This window comes from Lagopus muta, chromosome 5, assembly GCF_023343835.1.
Source record: "Lagopus muta isolate bLagMut1 chromosome 5, bLagMut1 primary, whole genome shotgun sequence".
NCBI classification, from domain to species: Eukaryota; Metazoa; Chordata; class Aves; order Galliformes; family Phasianidae; genus Lagopus; species Lagopus muta.
Window position 1 is genome coordinate 52,612,477 of NC_064437.1, and position 18,725 is coordinate 52,631,201.

Genomic DNA, 18,725 nt, shown 5'->3' on the forward strand with positions numbered 1-18,725 from the left:
CGAGAGAACGCGAACCTCCGCAATTAGCAGCCGTTGCCGGGGGCTGAGCGGGGCTGCTGCCCGCAGGCGGCGGCACACCGGGTCACCGGAAGGGGCGGCGCTGGGGCCGCGCTGTGCTCTGGGTACCGCACCGCACCCGCGGACGCTCCGCGCTCCGGCCGCCCCCACGCGCGGGCGCGGCTCCCGCGGCCACCGCCATGGAGTGGGTGGAGCCACGGTGCCGCCAGCCAATGGGCGCCGCCGCCACCCGACCGCTCGGCTGCCGCTGATTGGCTGAAGTATAGGGCACGGCTGTCACGGCGCCGCACTGATTGGCGGAGGTGCCCTGCGGCCCCGCCCTGCCGCTGAAGGTGAGGGTCTCCTCCAGGATTCGCGCGGCGGTCGTAACGCACCGTGCGGCGTTCGCACCGCCATGGCCGCCTCCATCTTCGCCGCCGTGCCCCGCGCTCCGCCCGTCGCTGTCTTCAAGCTGACGGCAGACTTCCGGGAGGACGGCGACTCGCGGAAGGTCAACCTGGGTGTGGGCGGTGAGTCCGAGGCCTCCCTCCTCGTCGCGGGGCCCTGTCCCGGGGACGAAGCCGGGGCCCGGCGGTGGGCGTAGCGAGGCCTCGCTCCACGGGGCGGGCCCCGCCGCGCATGGCGGCGTCCAGCGCGGGTGGTGACGGCGTGACCCGGAAGGTCAGACGCGTGCAGGCCTGGCGAAGGTCATGACCTGTATTTTTGGCCCCTGCTCTGCCCGCAGCGTACCGCACGGATGAAGGCCAGCCGTGGGTCCTGCCGGTGGTGAGGAAAGTGGAGCAGCTGATCGCTGGCGACAGCAGCCTCAACCACGAGTACCTGCCCATCCTTGGCCTGCCTGAGTTCCGCGCCAACGCTTCCCGCATCGCGCTGGGTGACGACAGCCCGGCCATTGCACAGAAGAGGGTGGGTCTGCTGTCCCAGCTCGCTCTGCCTATTGCCATGCTCTGTGCGTGCAGGCTGACCCTGTGGCTTCTTTCTCTTTTCCAGGTTGGAAGTGTCCAGGGCTTGGGTGGGACAGGCGCTCTGCGTATAGGTGCCGAGTTCCTAAGGCGTTGGTACAATGGGAATAACAACACCGCCACTCCTGTGTATGTCTCGTCCCCAACATGGGGTGAGTGCTGCCCTGGTGCTGCTTCTTCCCTGGGTCAGGGGACTGGAGGCCAAGAGAGCCCTTCTTTTTTTGGGTGAAGGCTCTGTCTCTGTGTTTTGGTGCTATTTAGGGAGCTGTTAGGAAAGAATGGGCTTTGCTGGGCTCGCATCTCATGATCTGTGACTTCTTTCCTCAGAGAACCACAACTCTGTATTCATGGATGCTGGGTTTAAAGACATTAGAACCTACCGCTACTGGGATGCTGCCAAGAGGGGGTTGGACCTTCAGGGGCTGCTGGATGACATGGAGGTGAGTAACGGGATGGGATAGGATGGGCTGAGCTTGGTCCAGGGCAGTCAGCAGCTGGTTGATCTCTGAAAGTGCATCCCTGCTGAAAAGACTGCTGGTGCCCAGAGCAGCTCACAGCCTCTCTCTTTGCCGTGGGTGCTTTGGTGTGGTACTGCATATAACAGAGACCTGCTCTCTCCCCAGAAAGCCCCAGAGTTCTCCATTTTCATCCTTCATGCCTGTGCACACAACCCAACGGGTACAGACCCTACTCCAGACCAATGGAAGCAGATTGCTGCTGTTATGAAGGTATGAGCTTCTGACAGGGCTATGTCAGTGTGGAGTGGACAGAAAGCTCTTGTGCCAGCTGGAGCACTTGCATCCAAATCAGGTTCCAGGGAATAGCATGAGATGTGGCAGGAGCTAGAAGTGTCCCATAGGGCAAGTATTGAAGGGAGAGGCTACCAGGATACTGATAGTCTGTGCTGTGAGAATAGAGGGCTCAGAGGATGGAAACATCCCAGTTCTGCTCATGCCTCCAAATTCTTACCTTCAGACTCAGTAGGAGAAGCTGCAACGAGGGTGTTCTGTGCTAGAAAGATTCTCTGGTGGCACCTGCTTTTCACAGATGCTCAATACTAAGATATAAGGCAGTGCTTATCTTGTGCCCTACTTTCTTTAGAATAGGAGGGAGAGAACTGCTACAGTTTTCTTTTGCATTTGACCTTTTCTTGACCACCTCAGCCTTCCTCTACCTCTAGTGAAAAGACTGTAGTCTGATATTTCTGGGCCATGTTTCCTTTGTATTCATCTAGAAGCTCAGTAGTCATTTGCCCTCCAGTGGGGGACAGCGGTGGGGGGTAAAGTGAAGGTTGTGGAAATGGGATTTCCCTCTAACACTGTTCCTCCTTACAGCGACGGTGCCTGTTTCCATTCTTCGACTCTGCATATCAAGGTTTTGCCTCTGGCAGCCTGGACAAGGATGCCTGGGCTGTGCGATACTTTGTCTCCGAGGGCTTTGAGCTCTTCTGTGCACAGTCGTTTTCCAAGAACTTTGGGCTCTACAGTGAGTGTCTGGTAGTAAGCTGGCCCAGAGGCATCATACCCAGACATATGGGGCTGGCATGCTTGGAGGAGGGCAGAGCCCTACTTTGCAGCAATGTGTAGGACCAGTTACTCATTTCTCTTGGCTTCTCTGCAGATGAACGTGTGGGGAACCTGACTGTGGTGGGGAAGGATGAAGACAATGTGCAGCGTGTGCTTTCCCAGATGGAGAAGATTGTGCGTACCACTTGGTCCAACCCTCCCTCCCAGGGAGCACGCATTGTAGCGACTACACTGACTTCCCCACAGCTCTTTGCTGAGTGGTAGGTGTCTTAGGACCAGTGGAGAGGGAAAGGAGAGGTTTTCTCTGTGGGTGTTAGGCTCTAAACCAGGTGGGTGCCTGCCCTCACTCTCTGCTTCTTGCTGCTGCAGGAAGGACAATGTGAAGACAATGGCAGATCGGGTCTTGCTGATGCGCTCAGAGCTCCGGTCTCGCCTGGAGTCCCTTGGGACCCCGGGCACCTGGAACCACATCACAGATCAAATTGGCATGTTTAGCTTTACAGGGTTGAACCGTAAGTACAAAGTACAGCTTTATTGCTGCCTTAGGAAGGGAAGTGGGGATTGGGTGAAAAAGGGTGGTGCTGAGGGTGAAAGGGGCTGAAATAGTCGAGGCAGGAATTTCTTGGGTGTCCTGATATTGCTGCTGTTGTAGCTAGGCAGGGCTGAAGCATCAGCATTTTAGCGTCCGGTGCTGAAAGTCTTTTGCTTATTGTGGAAGATTCAAGCAGCTTAACCTGGTTCTTTGGTCTTTTCTAACCTTTGGAATTATTGCTCTGACCTAATGTCTAATTGCTTCCCCAGCTAAACAAGTGGAGTACATGATCAAAGAAAAACACATCTACCTGATGGCTAGTGGGCGCATCAACATGTGTGGTCTGACTACCAAGAACCTGGACTACGTGGCCAAGTCCATCCACGAGGCTGTCACAAAAATCCAGTGAAGCACACGAACAACCAAACTTACATGAACTCACCAAAGTTGTAATGTGTAGTCCTGTCTTACTCATAGCTTGCCATGTCCACACCTCTTGGGGTTTAATAAAGATGGGAGCAGTAGCTCAATCAGGGATAGTCTTATTTTGACCTTCCATGAAGTACCCCTTGCAATATAAGCCCCAAGAGGTGGGAAACAGCATGAGCTGCCTTAGTTCTTGTTGGACAGCAGCCTGATCTTCAGGCACTTAGAGCTGCATCTTTAGCACATCCGAATCAACTCCTTACACTGATCTGTTTGATCTAGGCTAAGTCCTGTGCCAGTGCAGTGCGCTATGGGGTAACAGCCAAGTAGTTGTTATCTGAGACAAGTTGTCAACTGTTGTCACCTGGTAGTATTTTGTGTAGGGGCAAAGCTGTTGCTGGCTTTCCTCCACACATTTCTGAGCCTGATGCGAGCAAACATTTGTAACTGTGATGATTCCTTAGTGTTGCTGACAGAAAATTAAATCTTCATCTCTGAATGCTATCCCTGCCTTGTGTGATGTCTTCCCTGTGTGAGCACTGCCTGCCGTGCTGGCAGCTTGCTGCTGGTGGAAGGGCACACACTGTGGAGCTGTACCACTTGGCACAGTAAGGTGAAGGTGACTCCTTTTCTCTGCACCCTGCTGCCTTCCGGTTGTGCCGACCTGAAGGTTTAAGCTGAGGTTTAAGTGTTGGCATCTTGCTTTGCCCATTGGACTTCACTCCGTGTGATCCAAGAGGTTTCCCTTTCTCCTTTGCTGCATGTTGCATGTCTGATCACTGTTGCTATTCATTGAGCACAGTCCTGTTGGAGTAGTGTAGTTTAGAACTCCTGTAATTCTGCACGTGGCAGACCAGTTTTTCATGTCTGTCTTATTCCTGCTTCTCCCCCTGATGTACTGTCTGCCCTATTCTGTCTGTGCTTCCTTGCTGGATGTCCATGTGATACCCAGCCATCTGGCCTCTCTCCCTGGCCCTGAGTTCCTGGCCAGGGATAGTTCCTGGTTTTTTTTTCTTTTTTTTTTTCCTGCAGACTGCTGGTGAACCACTACTTTGGCTTTAGTGGGTTCTGTCAGCAACAGCCTGTGTTTCTGGCGCTGAAGAATTGCTAGGACCATCTGCTGCTGCTCTGTGCAGTCAGGAGCTCATATTGCCACCTTGATATAACAGGCTCCTGCCAAAGTCTTGATGAGGAAAGTGGATCAGCTTCTTTGGGTCAGTCAGTGATAGCCTTCAGGGATTTTGCTTATGCTACAGCTCAGAAAGTAAAGGGGAAAACTGCCGTGCTCCTTTGCTGTGTTTGCAGAGTGCATTCAGTCTCTGGTTTTGTCTGCAGTCTGTGAAATGAAGCAGATGCTTTGTGGCCTTCAGGAAACTTCCACTGCTTCCCTTGTCAGGCCAAGGGGATTCATGCATCTTCTCATGCCTCTGTCTTTCTCAGAGTGGTTATTCATATTGCACAAATGTGAGACTGAGGCAGCATTTTGTCTACAGTGGGAGCTTTTTCTCTTGGTGCCCACCCACAGATGGGATGGTGATGGTTAAAGGATGACTTCCAGGGCTGATCTCAAGGGATAATCTGTTATTTCTGACATCTGGTTACACTCCTCAGGGACCTCCAGGCATAGAGCCTGCACTAGCACTCTGCTATGCTTACCAGGTTTATTTTTCTAATGAGTGACCTAAATTTCTCTTTTCCTATGGTGTAAGCTCATTACCCATTATCTCACTTACCATGGCAACAGAGAACAGATTATTCCTTTTCTCTTTTCCAAGAGCTTTATATGTACTTGCCAGCTTCCTCTTTCCCCTTCTTATCCTCCACCAGTTCAGATTCTGCGACCTCGTTTCCCTCAGCCTGTGGTGGGCAGGTTGTTTTCCAGCCCTTGCTTTCCCCTGGCTTCCTGTCAATTGCTTTGTTTCCTTAGTGGGGCAGGACCCAGGCAGGGATGCCGTTATTCCAGCTGAGGTTTTTATCAGCACTGCTGGACCATGAGATTTCTTCCACTATCTCAAGCTATACTCCAGCACGTGTATTATTAACTCCTGTTCTCCCTCCCCAGCCCTTGTCTGTGATGCTGGTCCAACCCTTGCGCAGGAGCCCATCCTCACACAGGCAGCAGGAGCTGTCCTTGCACCCATCAAAGCAAACAGGGCATCACTCAGGGAGAAATCACTTTTAATGTTGACATCCCTGTCGCGTTCAGCCTCTACAAAACTACAGACCGGTCAGTGCTGACCTGGAGGCTTGGCACAAGCCTGCCTCGCGCAGAGGATGGTCAATGCGGCATGGAGCAGCCGGTCATGGGGGTGAGCTGTGCTCCCGTGCCAGGCTGCGGCGATGTCGGCGTGCGCTGCGGCTGTGCACGGCACTGGGCACGGCACAGACGTGTACTGGGGCCCTGAGCTGTGGGTGGCACCCCCCAAATAGCATTGTCTCCTTATGGCGGAGAGCACGTGTGTGCAGTGCCCAGCGGGACGGGGCTCCAGGCCTCGCAGGATGGGGATGCGCAATGATGCTGAGGGTGCTGTGGCTTGGGCTGCCCCTCCCTGTGCTGCCCGCAGGGAACTCTTCTCCCCCTTTTCTTTCTCCACCTCTTCCTTGAGACCAGGTACTACCAGGGAGCAGCTGGGCCGGGGCCCTCGTGCTCCAGCAAGCTGCTCCATGCCACTAGATGCTTCAGTCCCCGCAGTGTGTCCTTTGGCCTGGGGATGGGGCTCTGCAGTCCTGCAGGGAGGGGCGGCACGAGCGGGCGGGCAGAGCGAGTGCAGACCTGCTGCTGCTGGACAAGGGCCTTGCGGCAGGAGACCACCATGCTGCAGACCTGGAAGACACGCGCAGCCCAGTGCAGGTGGCTGGAGCTAAAGTATGAGTAGGGGCCTCACTCTCTCTCTCTCTCTCTCTCTGCCCTCACCACCCTATGGGTGCCTGGGTTCTGTTGCTGCAGCCTTGGACCCTGCTGCAGCCCCCTGTTACGTGTATGCCTGCACAGGGCTGCCCTTGCCTATTGCTGCTAAGCATAGGGTGAGTCTTTCTGCACCCTCTATCATTTGGCTTTGCTGTTTGAACAGCACAAAACTTGATTTTGCAGTGTGAAAACCAACCTCATGCTTGATTGCGGGAGCAAAGGGCAGGCTCCTACCTGCGGTCCACGTGGGCCTCCAGCACCGTGTTCTGGCCACGCTTCTGCTCAGGTGATCAGCGGGGCGAGGTTGGAACTCTCTTCTGGCATCTGCTCACCCTCTGGTGACTGCCGCTGCCTGCGCTCACCTGCAGCAGCAGCACCAAGTGGCTGCTGGGCCTGGGGTGCTTGGGCTGGAGCATGCCCTGCATGCATTGGGCATAAGGGTGCAGAGCACCTCGCTCAGTCACTCACTCAGTGATCTCAGCAGCCTCTTGCCCAAAGTCTCCTCGGAACTGCTGGGAGAGGAGCCGCTCCCGACCTCCCTTCCTGGGGACTCTGCCTCCAGGCCAGGGCCGCAGCACTCCCTGTCTGCAAGAGCCCAGCCTCCCTGCAGTGCCCCGGGGCAGCCTGAGCCTGCCCCTGAGCTCTGCCCCCAGCCCAACTCACCCTGCTGCTCACCACCATCCTGTTGCTCTGCCAACTCCTCCTGGATGAAGGGGATGGCCTCCATGCGCAGGCACACAGAGTCACTGGGGCTGCGCTGACCCTCAGACCGGCTGTTCTTCTCAATCAGGAGGGTGGTGGTGTCCTCTTTGGGTGTTTGTGGGGTGCCCCGAGCTGTTGAAGCCTTTGTTGAGTCCCTGTCAAAGGCTTCCACATCAGGGGACTGGGGCGAGCTGTCCATGCGGCTGGCCACCAGCGCGTTCTGGTACTGCTGCCGGGTCACCTGGGCGTACAGTGGGACATTCACATGGCTCTGAGGGCAGCAGGGTGCTCCAAGGAATGCAGGGGTGGCACAGCCCGCCCAGCCATACCTTGACAAATTGGACATCACAAAGGATGTGCACGGAGTAGTCGGGTGTGTAGATGTTATTGCTGCTGCTGTAGAGCTGCATGGTGCTGCCCCCGTAGTCACTGTGCTCCCGGTTTGGGGACTCGGAGCGGTTGAGCCCGCTGCACCGCGAGGGGGACCGGTTCACTGGGGAGAGGTGGGAGGCAGAGAGAGGGGAGAGAAGAAGGGAGAAGACATCATGCTTAGTCAGGTATCCTTGTTGCATCCAGCAGCTGTGCCCCATTAGCTCATCCATGCCTGGAAGAAGCACTTGGGGCAGGAGACCTCCACCCAGCTGTGGGGCAGCAGTGGCCACCCCACCTCCTGCTGTCCTCTTGTCACCCTGCCCCCCGGCACCCTCTTCCTGCTTTCCCTGTGCCACCCCATGCAGGGTGCAGTGCTGTCAGGGTAAATGTGCCTGCTGCAGGGTGTCCCACAAAGCAAGCAGGGCAGCACACTAACTGATGGCTTGTAATATACAGCATGATAGATTTTGTCTGGTCAGTGATTTATTAGAGAACAAAGGCAGCTTGCTCCTCACATAGGTGACATCAACATATCGCTGACTTTGCTCTGCTGCTAAAATGCCCTCCTGATTTCAGTTCCCAGAAAGCAAGCTCAGCAGGTCAGCATGCACGCGGAGCTGTGGCTAACCACGGTCAGCAGCAGCAAGCAGACAGGAAACATAAGCACCACATGCAGGAAATTAAATTTATGGGAAGTGCAAAAAAAGCCCAATCCATTTAAGGCTCTTGTTTCTCCCCACCCCCTTCTTTATGGGTCGAGGCAGGTGAGGCACCTGCAGGACTGCCCGGGCCCCTGCCCAAAGCTGGGTGCCATTACCTGGAGAGCCAGCCAGGGAGTCCCCTCTGCTGAAGGCGAAGGTACGGGACACTGAGACAGGCACTGCAGGGAGACGTGTGGGAGGGCAGGGAGGAGACATGTAAGAAGGAGCACATATGAGGAAAAATAAAGACGTAATTATGCACCAGGCTGGGCCCCAAACTCCCCGCTCCTCCCCCAGTGACTCTTCTTTGTGTCATCCCTGGACAAAAACCTAATGCAAATAAACATCTGAGCATAGTGCTGAGTACTGTCAGAGATGTTTCATCCCACTGGGAGCAAAAGTCCAAGTGATAGCAGTGGAGAAACGTGCCTGACCTCCTGCTTTGCCCTGCTCCGGGCTTTGCACCTGCCCTGGCCACCAACACCAATAAGGGAGGGTTCAATAAGGGAGTTGTATAACCAGAGTTAATTAATAAGCAGTTGTTAAATACCCAAGAGTTGGCATTTGCATCAGCACGTCATTTCTCCACTGAGCTTTGGAGCAGTGCTGGAGCTGCTCATTGGGGAGCACACCCACTGTCCCTCCATTGCCACGAGAGGTGCCTCTAAATACCTACACAGGAAGGATGATCCCGCCACGCTGCCCACTTTCCGCACATCGTTATCTGCAATGACAACAAGGATGCATGAGCTGCACAGGAGGGGTACTGTGTGCATCTCACCCTTGTCCCCCAGTGAGCAGAAGTGAGGGCAGGGCTGGAGGGCACACAGAGCCCTTACCCGAGGAGACGACAGCCATGATGGCAGGGACTCCATAGTAAGTGAATGCCCCGTTCTCAAAGCGCAGCCCTTCCTTGCCAACCTCCACCTCCACTTTTCCCTGGAAGGAGGAGGGAAACCCACTCAGAAAGGCCACCCTGTGCCACCCTGCGTCAACCCATGTCAACGCGTGCCACCCTGCACCCCTCTGCCCCACACCTGCAGGATGAGCACAAAGTAGTCGACGGGGCGGTTGCGCTGGTAGAGGTAATGCTCTGCTGCCTTCTTGTTCTTGCGGTCATACTTCAGCTCCTGGATGACATTGGGGTGCTTGAGGAGCCGCAGCAGGATCTTCTCGGAGAGGTATGGGGACTTGAAGGGCTCCACCTCTATTGGGAGGCGATACAGGGGTGCTCAGTGGGGCTGGGGGACAATGGGGTGCTGGGAGCCCACCTCCCCACAGCACTTACACCTCAGTGCATGCTGAGCCAAACTCAAGGCCATTGCATCCCATTTCTCCCCCAGGCTAAGGGTACCTGTAGCCATGAAGCGATGTGTCGCCAGCAGGAGCTGCGGGGAGATCTTCACCTTCATCTCGCTGTCTGACAGCCTGAAGATGGAGAAGTCCTGGGGCTTGCGGCCCCGGTGGGGCACACGTTCCTTTTTCCGGTTGTCCGCTGTGGGCAGAGGGTGGAGGTTAACCACAGAGGCACACCTGGCTCACATCGAGGCAGGGAAGCAGAGGGGTGGACAAACCATGCTGGGCAACACCTGGGAGGCAAAGCATGCTGCTGCCTTCAGAACAAGGCTGGGGCTGATCTGCCTCCAGCACAAAATGTTCCTTAACATTGGACCAGCATCCCTCCATCATCCTTGTCTGGGGAAGGACGGCAGTTTGCTTTGCCCCTTTCCTACCCACACCTCTGCCTGTCTGTGGGCTCCCACCCTGGCTCCTGCCACCGCAGTAGCTGCTCCAGGACACTAACTGTACAGATCCGTCTCATCCAGGATCTCAGATTTGATGATCTCCTCAATGACATCCTCAAGGGTGACAATGCCCATCACCTCGTAGAACGGGTCTCCTTCCCCTTCGTTGTTCACCCGCTGCACGATGGCCAGGTGAGACTTCCCTGCAGGGAGAGAGCAGACAGTGAGATCTCCACCTGGCCAGAGGCATCCCGGCGCTGTGAGTCAGTGAGATGGGTCTGGTGGGACAGGGACAAGATCACAACCACACCTCAAAGCTGCCCAGTGCCTGAAACAGCTGCTCCCTCCACCAGCTGTGCCCTGCTTATCCATGACCTCACTGGCATGAAAAAGCTCCAATGGAGGAAGGAGACATCCTCCAGCACAGAAATATGAGTGTGTCTTTGGGCACTACTGGTGTCCCTCATCCCCCAGTTTTTGCTCATTCTGTTGTTAATTATCTTTCCTACCAAACTGCCAGGATTAGCTCCCCCACTATCCATCACTGTCTGGACGATACTAATGCCTCTCCTAAAACAGACAAAGCCTCCAGCCTTTCGCAACGGCAGCTGATTTTAATGCAGAAATGCATACGTTTGTTTGCAGCTTTCAGCTCATCTCTTGCAGAACTCCTGGGCGAACCATCTGGACATGGAGCCTGAACACTTTGCAAGCCATCAGCTTACACGAGAACATCTTCTCCAAACCCTGCCACAATGACACCACATTACCTTACATAGGCTGGGACCAGAGCTTTCCTTCAGCTGAAGTGACAGTGACCCCTGCACAGCAGTGCCTATGGTTCCCAATCACAATGTCACCCTCCCTGAGCTGGTGGCCGTGCTGACACACTCTCAGCCTTCTTGCTTTTGGCACCCTTTGAGCATCACTATCTGTGTTCACATGTCCAGCTCTCAGTAAGCTGTTTTGATTTGCTCAGCTTCTCCATTCCCTTACTGTCTGTTCTGGTCTCTGCTCCTCAGCAGCTCACCTAGAACCCAGTCTCCAAGCCCTTTACAACCATCTTTCATCAGCACCATATCCAACAGCTTCCTTCCTGCTTGTTCTCTCTCTGGGGTCTCCCCTTGCAGCACCCTGTGCCTGCAGCATGCAAATCCTAGTCCTACTACGGGCACTGCGGATCCTGAGGGAAGCTAAAAACACCCTTTTCTCCCCCAAAACCTGGAGCTGATCTCCTGAAGCAGCAGTGGTTACCCACGGTGGGACAGGGATGGGCAGTCTGGAGCTGTCCTCATGGGGAACAGGCGACCTTCCAATAACCCTGCCCTGGATCTGGGACAAGCAAATGATGTTTCTCAGACAGAGATCAGCTTTATACATTGCTCACATTAAAGTTTGGGCATTTTCCACAGGATAAATTCCCTCCTCCTCACACCAAGCTTTCATTGCAAGATTTCAGAGAGCAGCTCACCACCTCCCACGCCTACAGAATTAGAAACGAGAACATCACATCACAGCAAGTAGCAGTGTTTTTCTTCCCAGAAAGCTGGAGATGCACTTTAAAAACCCAAATCAATAGCCTGGAGGTGCCGAACTTTCAGTGCGTTCCTTGGGCCAGGCAATTTCCCCCGTTGTGCACAGCAGTTTGTGCACACTGTGTGTTCCGTGGATAGTAAAGCAAAATGGCTCAGGACTTGAAAAGCAAAAAGAAGCCGAGTTGGCTGCAGCACAGCAGCAACAGCTACGTTTCATCTCAGTAAAGTCCAACTTTTGAAAGCAGCTCCTTTGCCAAACCCCACTCCCAAGCGCTGGGGCCATCTGCTCTCCTACGAGCCCTCGGGTGAGTGCAGAGAGGGGAGAAGTTATTTCTTTTGGCCCAGAGCTCATTGCTAATGACATTTACATGCAACCCAAAACCACCAGGCCCTTACAAAAAGCTTAGGTGCTACTTAAAGGCAGTCAGAGAGTAATGGAAGCCATTCTTCTTTTGGCCAAGCACCTCCACTGATGCTGTAATTTACAGAGAAACAGGACTCCAGCCCTATGCTCACACAGCAGCTAATCTGATTGCTTAGAGAGAACCCGGCACCATTAGGCTGGGAGGGTCTGACCACACTGGGGCAGAGCCAGGAGCACTGTCAGCCCGCTCAGGAGTTTCACAGAAAATAAACACTCAGAGCTATGCTATAAACCCCCAGCTCTGCAGGCTGACACGCAGGTGAGCAGCACAGCAGGTGCCCAGCAGTGGGCTGGGCTCAGCCCCCACTCCCCCACAGCTGTACCCAGCTTTCCCTTTGGGTCTGGTTTCCTAGCTGAGGGAGATGATCTCATTTTCAAAGTGCTGCTCTTGGAGCAGACCTTAAAATTTGGCAGTGAGGTGCCTTGCCTGTGGCTTGGGTGTGCAGTTATATGTGGGAGCTGCTGTGTTCACCCAGAGAATGGCTGGTGAGTATGGGAGCAGGTACAAGGGCTGGAGCTGGGCAAAGTGGAAGCTGTGTCTGAGGCAGCTGTGTCTGGTGCAGGGGGTGGCAGCTCTTCTCTAGCATCATCCTGGAGATTTGCTTCAGTTGGAGTGCAGTCAAGAGAGATCTATCACTCAAACAAAACAAAAAGCTTGATCTAAAACAGCTTTAAGAGCTGTGAAACTGATCCCAAAAGCTGCACTATTGTAGCCACTGCTTGATGGTTCCAGTGGAACGAATTAAAAGGGCTAACAGCCCTACCACTGCTGTCATATGTGGCTTCATGGAGGTATCAGTGATGCAGCAGTGAAACACTTGAGAATCAAAGCCAGTTTGGCAAATGCTAGAGCAAATGAGCAACTAACTTCATGTGTGCAAAGGGCTGCTCTGTACAGGAAGCCCATAGGTGACTGAGTGCCTGCTCAGTGTGAATGTAATGTTAGTGAACTCTTTATGAGCTATGCACAAGCTGCTCTTTTCAGTCAACAGCTTTGCTGAGAAGTTCATGCCTTAACAGTGCTGAATTACACAGCTAAAGCTTCTAGAAGGAGCTGATACCTGAACAGAAAGCTGAAGCTTTGTGCCCAATTTTAGGAGCCTTGATTTCTGGCGGTAATGGATCCACTCCAAAGTGCCCTTCCTGATGGGAGAACATAGTCTGAGCACATGGAAATGCCTTTGCTTTCAGGAAAGAAAGTGCTGTTGGCTGCAAATATAGCCCAGGATCCTTCCTTACTGTTTTTTTATGTAGGTGCTTTGCCAGAGGAATGCTGAAGATGCCTTGGCGTTGTCTCTTGTTCCATGAGATGAGCACTAAGCAGGTAATTTACTTTTGTGCATCAGGGTGATGTGTGGGCACCCATATCTGTGAGGAGTCAGGGCTATGAAAAGGGGAGAACAACACAACCTTACCTAGCCCAGGCCTTTCTTGGGGATGGGAACTCCATCAACATTCTTCTGTTTCTACTGGAGCACAAAAGTCTCTTGTACTCTGCTCTGGTGCTTTTCCTAATCCTAGGGAGAACTTGGGGAAAGATGGGGGCATGAGCTTTTTGGAGCAGCTGATGTATTATGGTTGGCAAAACAGATGGAGAAGGGCAAGAAGGAGATCAGAACAGACACAACCTCATCTTCCATCAGCTGTGTGTTGGCCTGCTGGGTATGCTGCTCCCTGCCCACAAATGGTAAACCCAAAACCTAAATATTTCCAAAGGGCAAATGCAGAATGTTTTTTAGAGATGTCCTTGTTGTAGGTCACTTTATTCCTACCCATGAGGCCAGGAGGGAAGTGCCTCCCCCCAACCCTGAAGGTCCCAGCTCAGTGCTGGGGCAGCGCAGCACTCACACATTGAGGCTCAGAGCAGCGTTCTGGGGGGGAATGAGAGTTGCAGGAGGAGCTGCAGCATGATTCACCACCACCAGGTTTTGTGTAGCAGCACCTCACCCACTTGCAGCCTGGCAGCTCAGGGTTCCTGTAGGCTCTGTGTTCACACAGCTGGAATATGTGCACTGCCTCACCAGGATGCCCAATAACTGTGGGTTCAGGAGGAGGGCTGCAAGAACAGCAGTTGAAATAGCACTGATCCCAGCTCCTGGCACACATAAGAACCTTTCTCAGATTTTTTCGATTGCAGACATCTAATAGAGGCTGTGGAGTATTTATAAAAGCAAAGACAGAGCCTGGGGCAGAACTGTTCCCTGCTCAGCAGGAAGATCACTGCTGGAGGATTTACTTTTAGCAGCTTTTAAAAGGCACCAAACCATCAGAGAATAATTGGAGCTGCACCTCAGCCTCCGGCCTCCGGAGAGATGATGATGGCATGAGCAAATTTCCACTGCTCCTGTGCCAGAGGAAGGTGACCTTCTGAAAGGTGCCACTTCTGCACATAGAACTCCCCCAGGAGATGTGCTGGCAAAATCCATAAGTGACTTTTAATAGAGAGAGACTGTGACTTCCCCAAAGCCACCTACAGAGCAGGGCGTTGCGGCTGGAGGAAGGGCTCCCTGTGGCCGCAGGGCTGCAGGCATTGCTGTGGCTACCTGCTGGGGATGGGGAGAGCAGGTTGCACTGACCACGGCATTGCATGCTGCCTGTATGCATACAGCTCTCTTCCTGGCTCTGTTCTCCTAAGGGCAGTTTTCTTTTAGTGGGACCTCATCTGCCCCTCTGCGTTGTTTTGCTTTGCTAAACTCGGTGCAGCAACCTGCAGCTGATGGACTGCACAGGTAGGACTGCACAGTGAGGGAGAAGGAATGCATTGGTAAACATGGATCATGCAGTGTGAGAACAGCAAGCCAGAGGGGAGAGAAAAAGGACAGAGCTGAGCGAGGTGTGAGAGAGAGTCGCAAAGCACTGCATTTAATCATACACTGACATTTTCAGTAGGAACAAATGTTTGTGTACTGTGGCAAGGAGTTCAGGCAGGGAAACTGAGTGCAGCTTTTGCATTATGCAAAAACTGACATTATAGATGTAGAGAATGTGGCAGAACATTAATCACTGCTGAAACACAGATCTGGAAGTAAATATTGCTATCCAGGAAGGGAAGATTGAAAACCTGGTGGGTATTTTGTATAAGCATGGCAATAGCCGAAAGAAACCAGGGATAGAGTAACTGTTAATCATGGGAGAAGGAAAAGAAAGTTAGGAAGGAGAGGTTGCTGTAGAAGTTTGTTGGGGATGGAAGTGCTTTTCCAACTAAGGAGCTTTCATTTCCTCGAAAGAGGCTGGATCCTATCAGCGGGAGCAGTTGCTGTCCTGCTTAATGTGTGAAGTGCTTAATGCCCTCATTAGCGGCTCAGTTAGCCAACCAGCCCACTTGCTAATTAGCAGAGGTGTCACAGAAGACCTGGAAGTAGAAAGCAACCTTGACTGGATCCAACAAGATACTTTGCTGTAATTCAAATGGACACAGAAAATGAGACAGTGATGAAGTTTCTTAATAACAAATGGGAAATCTTTATTTTAGAAATTAAGTAGTCGAGTGAACTGGGTTGGAGGCAGCTGGGAGCGAACATATGTGGCAGTGCAGGAACTGGAGCCTTTGAAACTGAGAGAAGAAGAGTTAGGAGGGGCTCAAGTCTGGGGGTGACCGCCTACAGACACGAGGTACTGGGGGTGAATGAAGGGCTAGAAATAGGGGAAAGATGCATTAGAAGAGACCAGCAACACCAGGGGATAAGAACATGGTGGGGGGAAGAGCTGGAACTACTACACATTGAGCTGGGTTAGGTTGTAAGATCAAAAGCAGGAGTTCTCAGCCATGTGGTTAGAAAACAGAAGGAGAAATGACGGAGGAGCAGGCAGAATATTGAGGGACAGCTCTACAAAGGAGCTACAGCAAAATGCCCCAGAAGACCATGATGGCAAACAGATGTGGGGGAGGAAGAGCCTGAAGCAAAATGCCAGGAGTTTAATGGAGCAAAGCAGCAGAAGGTAAAGAACCTTCACTAGAGACGGGGGACAAGTATGGGGAGAGCTGGTGGCAACGTGTGTGAGTGTCCTTGTCACTTGAGGGAGTGACACACAGAAAACACCTTCAAGGTGGAGGGGCAAGGAAAGGGCAGGGAGCTAAGCAAGCACAGGTCCATTCCTATGGGTCTATTGATCGATAGGGTACCAAGCTGTCGAACAAATCTGGAAAGAGAAGTAGCTGAATGCGTCAAAGTAAATCAGATAATGTGCAGGAAGGTTGATGGGGAAGACTGTGCTGAAGTCATCTGACATCCCAGGGAACAGCTGACTCTGGACAAGGCAGAGGTGGGGAGATCTCAAGTGAACTTTGTAACATATATGCAGGAAACCAAAGTGTAGAAAGAATTGCAAGGCATACGGTGCTTGGTGCTGTGCAGAGCTCCTCATCCTGTGTCCCCTGGAGGTGGTGGGGATGCAGAGATGACCTGCATGTCCCCATGTGCCCTCCTGGTATGCAGAAAACCGGTCTGCCGCTGCCCCCCAGCTCTGAGAACCAGCAGGGGATGACTCAGAGGCTTTCTCTGCATGGCATGGAGCAGATTGGCCCTTCTCACATGATCAGCTCTGCTTGTGGCAGAGCAGCCGCAGGCAGCTGGGAGCTGTGTTACATAACGCAGGCTGGCACTGCTGCAGCCATTTCTTAAAGGTTCGCTCATCGCGGTGTGACGTACTGAGCAACACACAGCAAAACGCTCACGGTTCCCAGCGGGGGAAAAGCCACATGCTGTGTGTATTCACAAGGAAGAGTTAATGAAATACAGCACAGCTTCACTGGGGCTGCTGGCAGCTCTTTATGAATACTGCCACAGCTGTACAGAAAGCAGAGCTCTTTCTAGGGGTTTAGGCTGTTTTTCTTTAAACCACATGCTCAGAACCACTCTCTATCTGCTGCTGCTCCCTACTAAGCTGAAAACGCGAGAACTGAGTAACGAGATGTCATCTGCCCTATGTTCACCTGTGCAGAATAGAGTGATGAACAGAGGGGTGGGCAGGCCACTCTGCACCACCTTGAGACCCTGTGGGATGCCTCATCCAGAGCACAGCAGCCACCAGTGCCAAAGGCACTCATGACCTCGGTAGAACCATAGGCATAGCCACGCTGCAGGCCTCAGTCCCCCCAGGGCTGACTTACTAGTGGACTCCAAGCACATGCAGGGCCTGACTCCCCCCAGTACCCGTGGTACCTGCCGGGTCCTGTTGGAGGGTGATACTGGGTGGGCTGAGCGGGGACCGGAGGGGATACAGGGGGAGCCCAGGGATGGCAGCCTTGCAGCCTCACCCTTCTTGAACTCCTCGAGCAGCGTGTCGAGGCGCGTGTCATTGAAGACGCAGTGGAGCGGGCGGCGGTAGAAGCGGGTGACGGTCTGCAGCGGGGTGCAGTCATCGGGGTCAACAAAGGCCAGGTCTTTGACAAAGAGCAGGTCGACGATGTTGTCACGCCGGTCGCCCTCGTAGACAGGGATGCGCGTGTAGCCGGAGCGAAGGATCTCGGAGACGGTGGCGAAATCCAGCACAGCGTCGGCACGCAGCATGAAGCAGTCGGCCAGCGGCGTCAGCACGTCCTCCACTACTTTGGTGCGCAGCTCCAGCGCTCCCTGCACCATGGCCAACTCCTCCCGCACCAGGTCGCCGTGGGGCCCGGCGGCGCGCAGCGTCTCCAGCAGCCGCTCCCGCGTGGAGAAGACGCTGAGCTCCTGCCGGAGCGCCCAGTCCAGCAGCCGGCTGAGCGGGTAGCACAGCGGGAAAGCGGCCAGCATCAGCAGCCGGGTGAGGCACAGCGTGCGCGACGCGATGGCCAGCCCGTGCCGCGAGCACACCGAGTAGGGCAGCACCTCGCCGCCCAGGAAGACGGCGGCCGCGCACAGCAGCACCGGCAGCCACGGCGCTCCACGCGGCCCTCCGCCAGCCGCCGGCCCTCCGCCGGGCAGCGACGCGCACAACCAGCCGGCCAGCGCCGCGTTGGCCCCCGCCTGGCCCAGCAGCAGCGTGCACAGCAGGTAGGTGCCTCCGCCGCCGCGCACCGCCTGCACCCGCCGCGCCTGCTCCCGCTCGGCGGCCGAGCCGCTGTTGCGCAGGACGCGGAGCTCCAGCGGGTCCAGCGAGAGCAGCGAGAGGCGCAGCCCGCTGAACAGCGCCGACAGCCCCAGCAGCAGCAGCGCGCCCAGCGCCCGCAGCCAGCCCGCCTCGGGCAGCGGCAGCAGCCAGGCGCCCAGCCCGGGGGAGGCCGGCCGCACCCGCAGCAGGAAGCCGCCCGCCGCGCCGTGATGCGCCCACGCCCGCCCGTCCCACGCGCACAGCGAGAAGAGCCGCCCGCCCGGCGCCGCCGCCGCTTCGCCCTTGCGCGGCTCTCGCACCCGCACCTCGGCCAGCGCCGAGCCCGCCGCGCCGCCCGAGCGCAGCGGCCCCACCACCTCCACGTCCGAGGCCCAGGCGCTGCGCTCCCGGCACCGCTCCGCCGGGCCCCGCGCCGCTTTCCCCCCCTCCCGCCGCCGCCGCCTCCTCGATGAAGACCAAGCGCGGCTCCCTCTCGCCCGCCGGCCCGCGGCTGCCGTTGCCCTCGGGCTGCGGCTGAAAGTAGAGGCGCAGCAGGAAGCGGCTGCCCTCGGCCGCCTGCACCGCGCCGCCCTCCAGGGACACCCGGCCCGGCGCCGTGTCCTCGGGCCGCAGCCCCAGCAGCCAGGCGGCCCCGGCCGGCGGCCGCGGGGACAGCGAGAAGAAGAGCAGCAGCACCGCGCCCCGGCTCCGGCCCCAGCTGCCGCCGCCGCCGCCGCGCCCCGGGCCCGCCGCCGCCATGCCGGCACCGCAGTGCCCGCACCGCACCGGGACTGCAGCGGGGGAGCCGGCGCGGCGCGGCGAGGAGCGGAGCGGAGCGGAGCGGCGGCACACGTGGGCCGGG

The 18,725-nt window shown here is 55.4% G+C and overlaps 2 protein-coding genes across 2 annotated transcripts; one reads left to right on the forward strand and one right to left on the reverse strand.

Annotated features, from left to right (window-relative positions):
- The first annotated feature begins 315 nt into the window (after positions 1–315).
- Positions 316–3,968, forward strand: GOT1 (glutamic-oxaloacetic transaminase 1). The gene is made up of 9 exons (XM_048945831.1): positions 316–527; positions 743–924; positions 1,009–1,132; positions 1,308–1,420; positions 1,604–1,708; positions 2,315–2,465; positions 2,601–2,766; positions 2,876–3,018; positions 3,308–3,968. The coding sequence occupies exons 1-9, from the start codon at positions 413–415 to the stop codon at positions 3,445–3,447; spliced, it is 1,239 nt and encodes a 412-aa protein (XP_048801788.1). The 5' UTR covers positions 316–412; the 3' UTR covers positions 3,448–3,968.
- Positions 3,409–18,622, reverse strand: CNNM1 (cyclin and CBS domain divalent metal cation transport mediator 1). The gene is given in 13 exon segments (XM_048945830.1): positions 3,409–6,288; positions 6,607–6,734; positions 6,841–6,957; positions 7,036–7,315; positions 7,404–7,567; positions 8,264–8,326; positions 8,824–8,871; positions 8,987–9,086; positions 9,185–9,354; positions 9,502–9,642; positions 9,952–10,095; positions 17,109–18,309; positions 18,311–18,622. Coding segments are annotated over 12 exon segments (2,820 nt in total). The 3' UTR covers positions 3,409–6,288; positions 6,607–6,654.
- Positions 18,623–18,725: the final 103 nt, after the last annotated feature.